This window comes from Lepidochelys olivacea (genome assembly GCF_965140295.1).
Source record: "Lepidochelys olivacea isolate rLepOli2 genome assembly, chromosome: 2".
Taxonomy (NCBI): Eukaryota; Metazoa; Chordata; order Testudines; family Cheloniidae; genus Lepidochelys; species Lepidochelys olivacea.
In genome coordinates, this window is record NC_140412.1 from 113,164,261 (window position 1) to 113,180,336 (window position 16,076).

General features: G+C 42.4%; 1 protein-coding gene across 1 annotated transcript; it reads left to right on the forward strand.

Moving 5' to 3' along the window:
• Nucleotides 1-836: 836 nt before the first annotated feature.
• STMND1 (stathmin domain containing 1) lies at nt 837-12,943 on the forward strand. Its single transcript, XM_084618863.1, has 4 exons — nt 837-900; nt 4,553-4,707; nt 11,979-12,104; nt 12,550-12,943. Exons 2-4 carry the CDS (start codon nt 4,558-4,560, stop codon nt 12,823-12,825), a joined length of 552 nt encoding a protein of 183 aa, XP_084474989.1. The 5' UTR covers nt 837-900; nt 4,553-4,557; the 3' UTR covers nt 12,826-12,943.
• Nucleotides 12,944-16,076: the final 3,133 nt, after the last annotated feature.

Here is a 16,076-nt window from a genome sequence, read left to right on the forward strand (position 1 = left end):
AGGAAGGGCACGAGTGCAGGAGAGTGGCACTCTGAGCAGCATGTAATGGGGAGAGTCCGGTTGCAGGCGTTGCCCTGTCACCAGCCTTGTCAGTACCAGCTGCACACTGTCATGGACACACCGTAACAGAGGGGCACAGAAATTTTGCCCAACCAAGGGCTGCCTTAGCCACTTGCTGGGATCGTGCTTAATTGCCATAAAATGGAGCACACGATTGTTGCCCTTCTTGCTATTGCAGAGTTACAACCAAAAGCATAAATAAATAAAATACATTTAGGGCCCGATCCTGCATTCCTTGGACACCCGAAGCTGCCACTGAGTTTAGAATGAGGAAGGCATGCAGAATGGGATCCTTAGTAAGTGACAATTTAAGACTCCTGAATGTTTATTGTGGTCACATCTTCCTACGTATTTCCAAACAAAGCTTAATTTAGAATTGTCTCAAGACTTTATCTTTTAATGTGATCAAGGACACAGCCAGACGTGAGGTCATTGCTTCCGTTCTTGAAATTCTTCTTCATTTCATTACCATAGCTGACAATCTGTGAGAAAATATGGCTCACTGTCAGGACCGTTCAGGAGCAGCATAGATGCGCAGAGCTGGGTTCTGCTCTGCTCTAAGCCTGATAGTTTTATGGAGCTATGTTAGGAACTGTCTGCTTATAAATGGCATTAAATTTCCCCAAGTGCCTTTCTCATGTGTTTGTTTATTTTTCTTGCAGGCTAATAATGACCCATCTCAGAGAGCAGCTGGCTCCACCCTTCAGGATTGGTCCACTGTGTCAAAAGCCACCTTAAACAGTGGAGTAAAACTTGATGAACTCAGTGGGGGAAATTCACCTGGGGAAGGTCCGGAAAGGTTACCTTCTCTTAGAGAAAAAAACAACAGGCAAAACACAGGTAAACAACCAAAAACCTCATAGCAACCAAAAGGAAGAAGATACAGAGCCATTCACCCCTTTGAGCCCACTGCTGCAAACGGTTACTACACAGTGCATTGTAATGTCCCATTGACTCCAAGCATTTGCAGGGCTGCTCTCCCTAATCAGTTGTTCAAATCTGACCCAAGTCAGTAATATCCAGTTACCGGTTTTTCCTCTGTGTGACTCAATTCTCACAATTGTAACAGACAGTAATTTTCACCCTTGTTGAAAGGCTTGTTGAATGGATCGTGGAGAATGAACTCCCACATCGCTCCTACAAAAGGTCCCGTTCCTCCCAGACAGGGTTGTGACATATTGGCATTGACCCTGCCAGTGTTGTTCCAGTTTTGTGGCTAAACAGGGGAGTAGTTTGGCCTTTCACATGCACTAAATTCACATTAAAATTAAGGAACAAAATGGAAATAAACATTTAGGGGCAGATCCTCTGCTGGTGAAAACTGTCATAGCTCCAGTGAAGGCAATAGAGCTATGTAAATTTACACCAGCCGAGGATCTACCCCAGACTGTGTAAGTGCAAAAGGGAACATTCAGCTTTGGCCCTTGTATAAGTTTAAGATACTTTAGCAGTGGTAAGAGTTGCTAAACTAACAGCAGACATTGGTACACATTAAAACACTTATTTTGCCGTTTAAATCCCCTATTTGCCTGTCTTCTAAGTACTAAGAATGGTTTGAATTTCATAAACATACTTAGTCAAACTGAAAGTCTAAAGTAACTGTTCTTTGTCACAAGCAAGGTCTGTAATAAAACAGTGTTTCCAAGTGAACATTAAAGGAATAAATACTGGAGTTTGTTGCTTTTTAAAAAACAACTTAAATTCCATTCCCATGTCTCTTGATTTCCTCCACTTTAAAATTAAACAGCTCTATTTGCCTGAGAACTTTCTGTGTAAGATATATAGCTAGATTGATAAATCTAAATGGGTAAAATTGTGTTTTGGGGTAACATGTTTTTTATACACACACACACACACACACACAATTAAGGAAATACGTAAGTCAAAGTCGTTACAGCAAACTTTATTTGCCCTCACTAAAAATACTTGGAGCCCTTCAATAGAAAAATGCTATGTAAGCACAAACAATTATTACTAGCATTCACACTCTGAGGGTTGAGTGCTTTATAAATATGGATTGTAGTACTAATAATTTAATTCATATTTTGTGATAAACATAATGTTTTGGTTATGTTTAACTTCATATTTGTCCCTCTCTCCACTGTTGAAATCATACAATTAAACATTGCTTTATATTTTACATAATGAATCATAGTTTTGATCACAGTAGTAAGTGAACTATGTTGAGAAAATGTCAATGTGATTACATCTTTTGTCATTTTTCTTGCTATATTTAAAATACTTTTATGGGGCCTATTATAATGGGCATTATACACATTTCCTAATTTTTTGTTACAGAACAACAAAATATAATTTTTGTTCCCAAGACATCAAGGTCCTGCATTCCAGAAAGTTTGCTGAACACACAAATGCATGCTTGTTTTTCACACACACTATTGAGTATGCTCCCATATATACAACAGCATGCAGACAAAGGATTTTTCTTACCTGCACATGTGTGCCTGCAAATATACTGGCCAAAAATTGCTAAGCTATTCATAGAGTGTCACTCATTTAGAAATATAAAGTAAAAGAGAATAAAAGACCAATGATACTTTTGAGATTACAGTTCAGAGGGGGTCTTCAAAAGGAAGTTGGGAGTGGCTAACTCATTGCTTGGAAAATGTTAATTTTAAAGGGGTATGTCATAATCATACAGCTAAAGGCAGCCTAGAATTCCTCCTTACCTGTAAGGGGTTAAGAAGCTCAAATAACCTGGTTGGCACCTGACCAAAAGGACCAATGGGGAAAGAATATACTTTCAAATCTGGGGACAGGGAGGAGGCTTTGTTGGTGCTCTTTGTGTGTTCTCTGGGGAAGCAGAGAAGCATCAGGTCAGAAAACTCCTTCTCCTAAAATCATCCTAAAATGAGTCTCAATATTGCAAAAGAGTAAGTAAATAAGGCAAGGTGCATTAGATTATCTTTTGTTTTTAGCTTTTGAATTTTCCCTGTGCTAAGAGGGAGGTTTATCCCTGGTTTTTTTGACTTTAAAGTTTTGCCTAGAGGGGAATCCTCTGTGTTTTGAATCTGATTACCCTGTAAAGTTACCTTCCATCCTGATTTTACAGAGGTGCTTCTTTTACTTTTTTTTCTTTATAATAAAGTTCTGTTTTTTAATAATCTGGTTTACCTATTTGGTTGGTAGATTATTCTCAAGCCTCCCCAGGAAAGCGGGTGAAGGGGCTTGGGGGGATATTTTAGGGAAACAGGAACTCTAAGTGGTCCTTTTCCTGAATCTTTGTCTAACTCACTTGGTGGTAGCAGCAGTACCCATCCAAGGACAAGGAAGGATTTGTGCCTTGGGGAAGTTTTTAACCTAAACTGGTAGAAATAAGCTTAGGGGGGTCTTTCATGTGGGTCCCCACATCTGTACCCTCGACTTCGGGGGGGGGAGGGGAACCCTGACAGGGTATTACCCAATATGGCCCTTCGTTAACTGAAAGAGTACATATCCTTTTAGCCCACTTAGTCTGTGAGCACATAAGCCTGTTTTTGCTGGCACATTTTTGGAAGCTGGTTGGAAGGCTGGCCCCCTATGATTTTTTGGTGACAGCTTCAGATGATTGCTAAAGTCATCTTTGGGCAGGTATGATCTCAATATTCTGAAAAACTAACCCTGTACAGGCTTACTGTTCTTGTTTTCTCACAATAAAATACATCAATCGGATTTTCACACCACTCATGAAAAAGTGACAGATGTCAAATAACTGTGATTCTGATGTGGTCCAAGTCATCTCATAAAAGCCCTCACTTTTGCTAATGTAGATGGTGTAATTGCAAACCAAGGGATGCAAACCTGATCTATCTTGGCAACAAAGTGCTTCCTTGTTTATCATTCATGTCTAATGTGTGGAAACCTAATAGCAGTTTAGAAGGGTTATCAAAATATTTTTTTATTCTTAATTGCTGTTTATAAATATATAATTAATACAGAAAACAAATGTAATCAGACGCAAGTGTATACACTTTCTTACAATGAAATATAGGTCCTGGAAGCATGTGAAAGGTTTTTGTTTCTGTTTCATAGAGGGCAATGATCTATAGAAAGCTCATTGTTAATGGATAATCTAATCTCATCCAAAACTGGTAGAGTTTTCTAACTGGCTCAATGAATCTTTTAAAATCTGAATTACAAGGACTCACTAAGGCCCAGTTCAGGACAGCATGTAAATATTGACTTCCATGGGACCTCAGCATATCCTCAAGTGCAAGTGCTTTCCTGAATAGGGATGCTTTCCTGAATGTTGGCCTAAGAGGCCACAGTATGCAATTCATCCAATGCAGAGGGCCAGCCCAAAGCCAGTGCATCAGTTAAGACCACTTAAAACCTTAATGCAGAGTTTAAGTGATGCATAGGGCTTTGTGCATTGGGCACCCTCAGTAAATAAATACACGGAGAAGTTACAGGATTGGAAGTGACATTGAAATTAAATTGGTGAATTGATCTCAGCTCTGTGAGAGTAATAATTTTAAACATTTTCTTTTTAAAGACATCATGTTACTCAGTGGTGGATTTGTCAATAAACCGATGCACTTACAGGAACGGGAGAGGCAAAAGTCATCAGATATCCTTGAGGAGCTGATGATGCAGGGAATAATCAAGAGCCAAAGTACAACTTTTAGAAATGGAGAAGCAGATGTCAAGGCAAGTATCTTATCAATGCCATTCAAAACCTTCGACAATCACTAAAGGCCTGATCATGCAACGAGCTCTATACTGATCCATCACTGCACCCACACAGAGCCCATTGCAATTAGTGCAGCTCTGTACAAAACTCCTTTCAAGAGAGGGACCTACATGATTTAGAAATAAGAAGTCAGATGACAGAGAAATATACTATTAAGAAGCTAATTTTAATGCAGAGGAAGCTCACCGATAGCTCAGTGTTTGAGCATTGGACTGCTAAACCAGGGTTGTGAGCTCAATCCTTGAGGGGGCCATTTAGGGATCTAGGCCAAAAATTGGGTATTGGCCCTGCTTTGAGTAGGGGGTTGTACTAGATGACCTCCTGAGGTCCCTTCTAACCCTGAGATTCTATGACCACAACTTTGTTAATTTGTTTGCGCACCCCCATGCTGGCCTTAGGTGGGGAGTTGCGCTGATTGTCCATTGTTAGAAATGCTCACTGGAAATTGAATATCGCTGAATTGTTTTTCAAATCAGCAAATATGTGGCAGAAGTTAATTGACATCATCTACTTTCAGTCTTTTACTATTTGGGGTTGACAATTACAGCTAAATCAAGATTTTATCAAATATCTGAGTCTCTAAGTAATCCACAATTCATGTCGGATCCCACATCCAAAATTTATTTAAAAAATGAAATTCATTTTTATGAAACATAGATTTGAACAAAATCTGTATCACTATTTATTTTAGTAAAATACGGTGCTGCTTTTCCCTCCTGTACCTGCAAAATTTCTTTTTCCTGTCAAACATTATTCTAGGGACTAGATTCAAGATAAGCTCATGGATATCCACATGTAAGGGAAGGGAAGTTCACAAGAAGCTCATGGACAGTTTGTGGATACAAACAAAATGTGATCAAACCACTGCTGGTTCATGGACACAGCTCAAACCCAAACCAAGAATAGTTTTCAGTAGTTTTGTGGTTTGAGGCAAACCATTCACCCAGCTCTAGTCTTGACTACTTGTGTAATTAAAGAACTAGAGCTTTGTACAAGAAAAAGTACTTGGGTACTTGCTTATCCAGATTGCAAGTCTGGGCATGGAAGGAGAGAATGCCCTGTGCAACATCTCTTCCCCTGGGCAAGCAGCTGGGGAGTGGATGGCTACAGCCCTACAATCGATGTTGAGGGTTTCTGTGGAGTTTGAAGGATTAGGTTTGCCTAGCCTCCCCCCAGCAGGTTTTTGCATATCTGAATGGGGTTTGCCTTCCTCTGATCCCCTCTCTGGCTAAAGTTGGTTGCATTTTTTGTTCATCACCCAAGTGAGTGCTGTCTGTTCTATTGTTTTTTTCACACTAATAGCTACTCAAACATTCAGATTACATGTAGCATTTTATTGACTTCAGCTAACCTTTATCTGTTCTCCTTTGACGTTTCTTTGTTTGTTTCCCGTAAGGATATATATTTTTTAAATCAATAAATTTTTTTATTGGAGGGAGCAGTTTTCATTTCTAGCCATCTTATCACTTAATATTTTAATTTGGATCTGGGTCTGCTTCCTTCCTGAGCAGCCTGACAGCGGGAACACAGATTTGTCACGAGGGAGTTAACTATCAAATATTCCTCAGTTGCATTGGAGAACTTGGCCTGCACTACATCCTGTAAGAGCAATCTCCTCTGAGACTACCCACTCCATCGTAGCTGTAAAGTAGCTAATTGGAAACATAATCCCAAAGGGGTATTACCAGAGAGTGTCTCAGAGACTGAATTCTGGGTGGGTGAGGTTCTGTGGCCTGTGATATGTAGGAGGGCAGACTCTATCGATCTGTCTCAACCCTCACCTGGTGTGGGCTATCTCCAGGATGAAAGTTCATTCTCCCATGCCTGTTCTCTCTGTGACCTCCCCATTGTCAATAACTGTGGGGTTACTTTGGGATGAGAAACCTGGATGGGGACCAGTTATCCATTTTCCAAACAGATATCAAATGGCAACAAGTTTCTGTCACTTCTGAATTCCAACTAATAACCTCTGGTGAAAAGATCTGTATTCTATTACTAGTCCCTTGAGTCATCGAGTCACCAGCTGTTCTCCATGTCCACTGAAGGAAGGACAAGAAGTCATGGGCTTAATCTACAGCAGGGCAGATTTAGGTTAGATATTAGGAAAAAATGTTCTAACTATAAAGGTAGTTAAGATCTGGAATGGGCTTCTAAGGGACACTGTGGAATCCCCATCATTGGAAGTTTTGAAGCATAGGTTAACCAAAGTCAGGGATGGTCTAGGTCTAGGTCTTGGTCCTACCTCAGTGTGCTAGGGATGGACTAGTTGACCTCTCAGAGTGCCTTCCAGCACTGTGTTTCTATGATTTAAAACTGGATTTTGATCACCCAACATTTGGGGATATTCAGATCTGAAGTTTTGAGCTGCCCTGGCACAAATGCAAGGGGCACTTGCAAAATCTAGAGTCAGCGCTAGAATCATGGAAGGAGAGGAAAGAAGTGCACAACACACATGAACAAGACACCACTGTGAGAGACTTGCACAGCTGGTTTCAAGAATAGTTTGCAGAGAAATATTGAAGACTGAGCCATCCCAGCAGGAACCCATCCCTTCTGTGCTTACATGCCTAATCTCAACAGTTTACACACCCTTTAGGCCTTGTCATGTGAGCGAGCAGGGACAGCAAACCCTGGCAAAAATCCCCATGTATCCCCCCACGCATTGCCTTTGCCTGCCCAGTGGGGAGGAGGGTCTCAGGGCTTCAGCCCTGCAAGACGCACCTGCTGGGGCTCAGGTCTTCATCCCCGTGGGGCGCCCCAAGCCCCAGCAGGTGCCTCCCACAGGGCTGAGGCCGTGAGACCCCCTTCCCTGGGGGGCTGAGGCCCTGAGGCCTGGCAGGCGTCCCCCTCCAGGGCTGAAGCCCCAAGGCTGGGCAGGCGCCCTCCAGCTTTTGAACTTCTGAAGACAGTCATATGTGGCTCGGAGGGTCAGTAAGTTTGGCCACCCCTGTTTTATAGCATTTCCCATAGTGCTCTTATTGATGCAGCTCTGCCTGTGGGGTAGCAATATTGGGAGTCATCAGTGTTTTAATCACCACATTGTCTTTCCCTGCACAGAGCAGACCTAGGTGAGCCTGTGGTTAAAATACCCACTGACTAGATAGCCCTGTATTCTAAGCATTCCTGCCACCAGTGGAGCTACACCATTGATAGAGACAGCGAGAAATGTTATGGCAATAAATGTCAGAGAGAGCCACTCTCTGCTACAATATAAATTAGTCAATTGAATTCTAACAGGAATCATAGAACCAAGAGAACTACTTAAAATACTGATAAACAAGTTGCACTGCATTGATATATCCCCCAGGTGATGGTTTTTCAGCATTTCAGCACAAAAACAAAACCATCATCAATACTCGAGTCAAGAGAGGATAGATTTTCCTCCCTGTGCTTTGAAAGAGTTTAGCTGAGTTTATCTATGAAGAGGTTTCTTCCTCTTTCAGGAACAGTCACATTAAAACTTTTGTCCAAAACTCACACTCCCCTATTTCCCCCCAACCCTTGCCATTTATACAGGAAGGCTGAACACTTAAAAAATTATTATAACTAAATCATTAATAGCAAAATACCCACTTTCCAAATCTGTTTTAGGAATAAACACTATCTCATTAAGAGAGAAGCTAGAATAAATTAACCGGAAAGCTAAGGATTTCAAGTAGGGCAAACTGCAGGTATTTGATTCACTTATTATAAGTTCCTAATTGTCAATAGACTGTGTTCCTCAATCATGTTAATATTTCCTCTTTGTCCATTATTGGTGTCATTCATTTGTGGACTCCTTGAAACCCATTATGATATCCCCTTACTGAGGAATCCAGCTGGGAGATAAGGTTGTTTTTTTCCCCCTGATTTGTGAGAATGCTGGGCAAGTTGGGAAGTGTTCTGCTGTTTGAATTTCCTGTTTAGTTAGAGTATGTATTCCCCATTCACCATTTTTATGGTCTCCACACTTAAGTTTGGATAGAAGAAATAGCTGTTGAGATTGTAAACAGCAATTCGGAACACTTTGGTGCTGTGGAGTCTGATACAACTTATAACAACAGTTTAAATGAAGCATTCTGACAAGCAGAAATCTCTCTCAACAACTTTCAGCCTTTGAAACATAGGGGTCGTATTCAAATCTCATTTATTCCAATCACTGCCTGGATTTTTACCTATGTTTAATGAAAAAACTATAAGACTTTTTCACATTTTGCATTGAGGGTTGGTTGCATTTTGCCCTCCTAAAGCTAAGAGCATGAATTAAAACTTGCTGTGGTATACAGCATGGAGTTTGTGGGGAGGAGGAGGATTGCAAACAGGAATTGGAATTTTTTGCCCCAGCCTCTCAGTTGTGCTGGCACTCTACAGTACAAATAAGAGACAAGTATAACAAGGCCTTCCCAAACCCAGTATCAGACCCTGCCTCTGTCCCAGTTTCGGGGCCTGGTACTCTAGTGTTTCCACTTTTGGACACTGTTAGAATGGCCTTCTTCGTGAATGATAAGACGACCATTTTCAGAGCATCATTTTGTCCCATTTTAGGTTTTTATGACAACTGAACATGTCATAGAATCATAGAATATCAGGGTTGGAAGGGACCTCAAGAGGTCATCTAGTCCAATCCCCTGCTCAAAGCAGGGCCGATCCACAATTAAATCATCCCAGCCAGGGCTTTGTCAAGCCTGACCTTAAAAACTTCTAAGGAAGGAGATTCCACCACCTCCCTAGGTAACGCATTCCAGTGTTTCACCACTCTCCTAGTGAAAAAGTTTTTCCTAATATCCAACCTAAATCTCCCCCACTGCAACTTGAGACCATTACTCCTTGTTCTGTCATCTGCTACCACTGAGAACAGTCTAGAGCCATCCTCTTTGGAACCCCCTTTCAGGTAGTTGAAAGCAACTATCAAATCCCCCCTCATTCTTCTCTTTTGCAGACTGAATAATCCCAGTTCCCTCAGCCTCTCCTAATAAATCCTGTGCTCCAACCCCCTAACCATTTTTGTTGCCCTCCGCTGGACTCTTTCCAATTTTTCCACATCCTTCTTGTAGTGTGGGGCCCAAAACTGGACACAGTACTCCAGAGGAGGCCTCACCAGTGTCGAATAGAGGGAAACGATCACGTCCCTCGATCTGCTGGCAATGCCCCTACTTATACATCCCAAAATGCCAGTGGCCTTCTTGGCAACAAGGGCACACTGTTGACTCATATCCAGCTTCTCGTCCACTGTAACCCCTAGGTCCTTTTCTGCAGAACTGCTGCCTAGCCATTCGGTCCCTAGTCTGTAGCGGTGCAATGGGTTCTTCCATCCTAAGTACAGGACTCTGCACTTGTCCTTGTTGAACTTCATCAGATTTCTTTTGGCCCAATCCTCCAATTTGTCTAGGTCCCTCTGTATCCTATCCCTACCCTCCAGCATATTTACCTCTCCTCCCAGTTTAGTGTCATCTGCAAACTTGCTGAGGGTGCAATCCACACCATCCTCCAGATCATTTATGAAGATATTGAACAAAACTGGCCCCAGGACCAACCCTTGGGGCACTCCACTTGATACCGGCTGCCAACTAGACATAGAGCCATTGATCACTACCCGTTGAGCCGACAATCTAGCCAGCTTTCTATCCACCTTACAGTCCATTCATCCAGCCCATACTTCTTTAACTTGCTGGCAAGAATACTGTGGGAGACCATGTCAAAAGCTGTGCTAAAGTCAAGGAACAACATGTCCACTGCTTTCCCTTCATCCACAGAGCCAGTTATCTTGTCATAGAAGGCAATTAGATTAGTCAGGCATGACTTGCCCTTGGTGAATCCATGCTGACTGTTCCTGATCACTTTCCTCTCCTCTAAGTGCTTCAGAATTGATTCCTTGAGGACCTGCTCCATGATTTTTCCAGGGACTGAGGTGAGGCTGACTGGCCTGTAGTTCCCAGGATCTTCCTTCTTCCCTTTTTTAAAGATGGGCACTACATTAGCCTTTTTCCAGTTGTCCGGGACCTCCTACTATCGCCATGAGTTTTCAAAGATAATGGCCAATGGCTCTGCAATCACATCCGCCAACTCCTTTAGCACTCTCGGATGCAACGCATCCGGCCCCATGGACTTGTGCACGTCCAGAGCTTTTCTAAATAGTCCCAAACCACTTCTTTCTCCACAGAGGGCTGGTCACCTCCTCCCCATGCTGTGCTGCCCAGTGCAGTAGCCTGGGAGCTGACCTTGTTCGTGAAGACAGAGGCAAAAAAAGCTTTGAGTACATTAGCTTTTTTCATTGTTCATGAGTTTTTGGTGCATCGTTTGCATGCAAAAGGTCTCTTCAGTAGATCAAATTTCTTCCATTATTGTCACCTACTGATTTCCTCATCCACCTCAGTCACATTAAGTGAGTCATCCTCCATACTAATTGCATTACTTGATTCTTCTGACATGGAGGCCTGACTTGCAGAGTTATTTGTGATAGAATCTGGTGACTGGATGACTCAGGGGACTAGTAACAGAATACAGATCTTTTCACCAGAGGTTATTAGTTGGAATTCAGAAGTGACAGAAACTTGTTGCCATTTGATATCTGTTTGGAAGATGGATAACTGGTCCCCATCCAGTTTTCTCATCCCAAAGTAACCCCACTATTATTGACAAAGGGGAGGTCACAGAGAGAACAGGCATGGGAGAATGAACTTTCATCCTGGAGATAGCCCACACCAGGTGAGGGTTGAGACAGATCGACAGAGCAGCGTGGGGTTGCACAACTGCTTCCTACAGGCATAAACAGCAGAATTCAGTCTCTGAGGTTGTCAAACACGACTTCAGTGTCACAGCAACAACCACTATACTCAGCAATAGATAGCTACAAGACTGGGCTGCTAATTTGCACATATTGAAAACCAGCACTACATTTTTAAAGTGATTATAAAGTTACAACAAAATCTTTTATAAACCTCTTCAGTTTCAGTTGCTTAATCTTCCCAATACATGGGGTCTGACTGTACTGTCCTTACTAATATGGATGAGACAGTGAAACTATCACTTCGTAAGTTATCACCTACAGGAGTAAACTGCATAATTGAGTCTTTAGTTATTTAATGTGTCACTGCTTCCAGCCTTTTTTATGTCCAAGTTAACCACTTAATTTCTGCACAAAGAGGCACGAAGGGGCTCAGCACAAGTGGAATGAGACTCAGCTCCTTCCAGTGCCAGCTCCCACTGCACACATGATACTGTCATTTTTTTTAAAAATGTCTTTCGACAGAGCGAAGCCCTGGAAAAGCCACTAAAGAAACCACCAGCTAAGCTGGAAAAGCTTAAGATCGAAAAGAAGGAAGTGAATGCTTTAACAATGAAGGACATTAAGAATTCTGCCGAAGAAAGAAGTGAGGTAATTTAATTTTGCTGCATAGGATTGTTTTGTCTTCTAAAAAACACCTCCCATTTAAAATCTGAGCTAGTGGAGGCTGCATCTCCGAAAAATGCTAGTAAAACATGGACATCAATGTCACAGGAAGGAGCATCCCTCTCAACAACAGATGTCTGCAGGACTGTTAAACTTTTCTGTTTTTCAGTGTTTGAAGACTGTGCTGAAGATAGGGACAAAAAAGGAGAATTCTAGAATAGCATTTTTCCATTTTCTGCAGCAAAATACATAAAACCCAGTTTTTGAGAGACATTTTATTTCTTTTGTGCAAACTGACCAAATTCTGAATCAGTTGGAGTAAAATTCCAGTTAAACTCAGACGGAAAGGTAAAAGCAACTGTTAAAGTGTGTGTTCAAATACAGTTTATTCCTACCCCCCCACCCCATTACAAAGCAATATATTTTTCAGACTAAAGAAGAGCAACCGAAAGAAAGACTTCAGAGTAGGAGACTTTTTCCAGCAATTGCCCATCAAAATATAGCTGAGCTGAATGAGGAAGGCTATTCAACTTCTGAAGGTCAAGAACATACGAAAATTGTTCAGCCTTTATCATTCGACCTGGAGACAGAGTCTCTGCTGGAGAAGGAAGAAATAGCTGTCGAAATTGTAAACAGCAATTCAGAACACTTTGGTGCTGTGGAGTCTGATACAACTTATAACACCAGTTTCAATGAAGCATTCTGACAAGCAAAAATCTCTCTCAAACACATTCAGCCTTTGAAACGTAGGGGTCCTATTCAAATCTCATTTGTTCCAATCATCGCCTGGATTTTCATCTATGTCTAATGAAAAAAACAATAAAACTTTCTCCCATTTTGCATTGAGGGTTGGTTGCATTTTCCCCTCCTAAAGTTAAGAGCATGAATTGAAATTTGCTGGGTTACACAGGTATGGAGTTTGTGAGCAGAAGAGGACTGCAAACAGGAAGTAGAATATTTTGCCCCAGCCCCTCAGTTACGCTGACACCCTACAATAAAAATAAAAGACAAATATAACAGGGTTTCTGCAGACCCAGTGTCAGAATCTGCCTCTGCCTCAGTTTCCCCACTCATATTAGAGAGTGAGTCACCTTGGTGTCCAGTGTGTTAATGAAGCTCCCACCAGGGTCCATATTTCCTTCCTTGTTCTGAAGGATGCATCCATGGTTCAAATACAATCATAGTTCAACATCAATCACGACAGGTAAACCAGGTCCCGCCACTTGGCCTCAGAGGGTTGTTGTTGCTGCTGCCTATGGAGCAGGCATCCCCAGACATCTCTTTCACCTAGCTGGTGTGTGGCTTCCAGGTCCTTTCCCTGACTCAGGGTCTCCTACAGGAGCCTCTCAAGAGCTCTCCCTCTTTGTGAGACGTGTGCTGGCCTTTCATCTCACACAGTTGGGAAGCAGGTGATTAATCGCAGGTTGGGGCTAAGCCCACCTCCCTAGAGGGGGCATCCTACCCTGTGACAACAAGTTTACAATCTAACTGTAGGTGTGACAACAATTGAAAGTAACAAAAAAGATGAGGAGGGAGGGGCAAGGAAGCGCTCAGGTTAAAGTAGTGACCTGGTTACTCCGTCTTGGCATTACACACCTTGATGCTTCCATTAAAATCATGTTTTTAATTTATTAGGAAGGCATGTGGGAGATTTCTTTGTTTAGGGAGGACGTGAGTGAGGAGAGAGTGGTAGGTTAGCAAGTACGGAGTGGGAGGGAATTGTATCTCAGGGCCATGTGTAAAGAAAGAAAGGCAAATTAAGGGTAAGGGGTTGTAACAGGGGTGGTGGAATGGGATAGTAGGCAAGGCCAGAGTGGGGTATGGCCCTGATGTAAGAACAAGAAGTTTGAACCTAAAGTGAAGGGCAATGGGGAGCCAGCAAAGGGATTTAAACAGAGGGATGACAGGGTCTGAACAATAGGAAAGGATGATGGTTTTAGTGGCAACATTCTGTGCTGGTTGGAGAGAGGCAATGTGGATATCAGGAGAGCACCAGTGAGAACCAGGGGGCTGGGGCTGGGGCTGGAGATAATTAGGGTACATGATTTAGCCATCAGGAGAGCAGAAGGGCTGGGCTTTTTGTTTGCTATTGTGAGGATTAAGGGGGACTTATCTCTGAATTCTGTCTGAGATCATGATCTCTGTATGTTTAAAACCCTTGTGATGGTCTTTACTCTATTCTTGAATCATACTTCTTGTGGCAAGGAGTGAGGGACTGGTGCCTGGAGGTGTGCCTGTAAATGGGCCAATCACTAAGAACCATCAACAACTGAGTTATGTGGCCCAAGCAGAACAATGGGATGGCTGCAACAGTAAAGAAAGAGACAGTGCCTGGAGCCTACCCAGACCTAGGTGAACTGAAAAGCACAAGGCTCTAGTGCACGGATCCACACACGGCAGCCTGGTGTGTGTCCAACAAGGGGGAGCTCGACCAGGTCTTTGTCAACTGTTGTATCATGGAGGGAGAAAGTGTGAGATTTGGTCATGGACTGGATGTGAGGGAAGAGTAGAAGATTACCCTAGTGTCATGAGAATGAGTTGCCAAAAGGATGAAAGTTTTCAGCAGTGGAGAACAGTAGCAATATTGAGGCGGAAATGCTGATCAGTTGGTAGCAAGCCATCCAAGCTGACGACTGCAGAAAGAATCACAAAGGTAAGACTGAACAGAGACAATTCCAGTGTGGAGAAATAAACTGGAGAGTCCTAGCAAAATGACAATGACTGAAGTGATTTGAGCAAATGAGGTCACCCAAGAACTATGTCTCAAGCATGAGCCAAGGACAGAGCCTTCTGGGACTCCCAAAGACAGTGCTAAAAATCATTGGCTATGCCGCCAGAAGTCCTAATGGCACACACACACAGGAAAGCGCAGCACCAGTGAGGACACATAGTAACTCAAGCAAGGTTCTGCAGTGTGGCTGCTCACTGCCAGGCTAGGCTAACCCGAGTGCTCAGACACAGATGCCCCATCACTTGAATTAAACTCTTCATGGAAGACATACCCTGAAGGAGCCAAGGGAGGAGGAGAGAGCCAAACAAAGTACTGCATAAAGTGACAACTATGAATAGTATTAATCTGTACTGGGACCTGTGCTGTTCAACATATACATTAACGATCTGGAAGAAGGGGGTGAACAGTGAAGTGGCAAAGTTTGCAGACAATACAAAATTATTCAAGATAGTTAAGTCCAAAGCAGACTGCGAGGCATTACAAAGGGATCCCACAAAACTAGGTCACTGGGCAACAAAATGGCAAATTAAATTCAACGCTGATAAGTGCAAAGTAACGCACATTGGGAAAAACAATCCAAACTATACATACAAAACAAAGGGGTCTCAATTAGCTGTTGGGATCCAAGAAAAAGATCTTGAAGTCACCATAAATAATTCTCTGAAAACTTCTGCTCAATGGGTGCTCCTGTTACGCAATGGGTGAGCACATGGGACTTATAGAGCAGCACTGAGTAGAGACTGGCTGAGGTTGTGAATTCAAGCCTCACTTAGAACACTGGTTTTCATTAACCAAATGGCTTCACCCACACATTTAAAAAACAAAACAAAGCAAAAACAGCAGCCAAAAAGGCTAACCATATGTTAGGAACTACTATGAAAGAGACAGAAAATATCATACTACCACTACATAAATCCATGGTGTGTCCACACCTTGAACACTGTGTCTGATTCTGGTCGCCCCATTTCAAAAAGGATATAATGGGAAAGGTTCAGAAAAGAGCAACAAATATGATCAAGGGGATGGAACAACTTCCTTTGAGGAGAAACTAAAAAGATTAGGGCTGGTGAACCTATAAAAGAGATGACTGAAGGGGAATGTGACAGAAGTCTAATAAAATAATGAATGGTGTGGAGAAAGTGAACAGAGAAGTGTTATTGACCGTTTCACACAATACACAGCCCAGGAGTCACCCAATGGAATGAATAGACAGCAGGTTTAATACA

Bases quoted from the DNA above. Each gene is read 5' to 3' on its own strand.
- STMND1 (XM_084618863.1), top strand. From the start codon at position 4,558: ATGTTACTCAGTGGTGGATTTGTCAATAAACCGATGCACTTACAGGAA. The intron at 4,708-11,978 runs GCAAGTATCTTA...GTCTTTCGACAG, and splicing joins ATGGAGAAGCAGATGTCAAG to AGCGAAGCCCTGGAAAAGCC. The intron at 12,105-12,549 runs GTAATTTAATTT...TATATTTTTCAG, and splicing joins CTGCCGAAGAAAGAAGTGAG to ACTAAAGAAGAGCAACCGAA.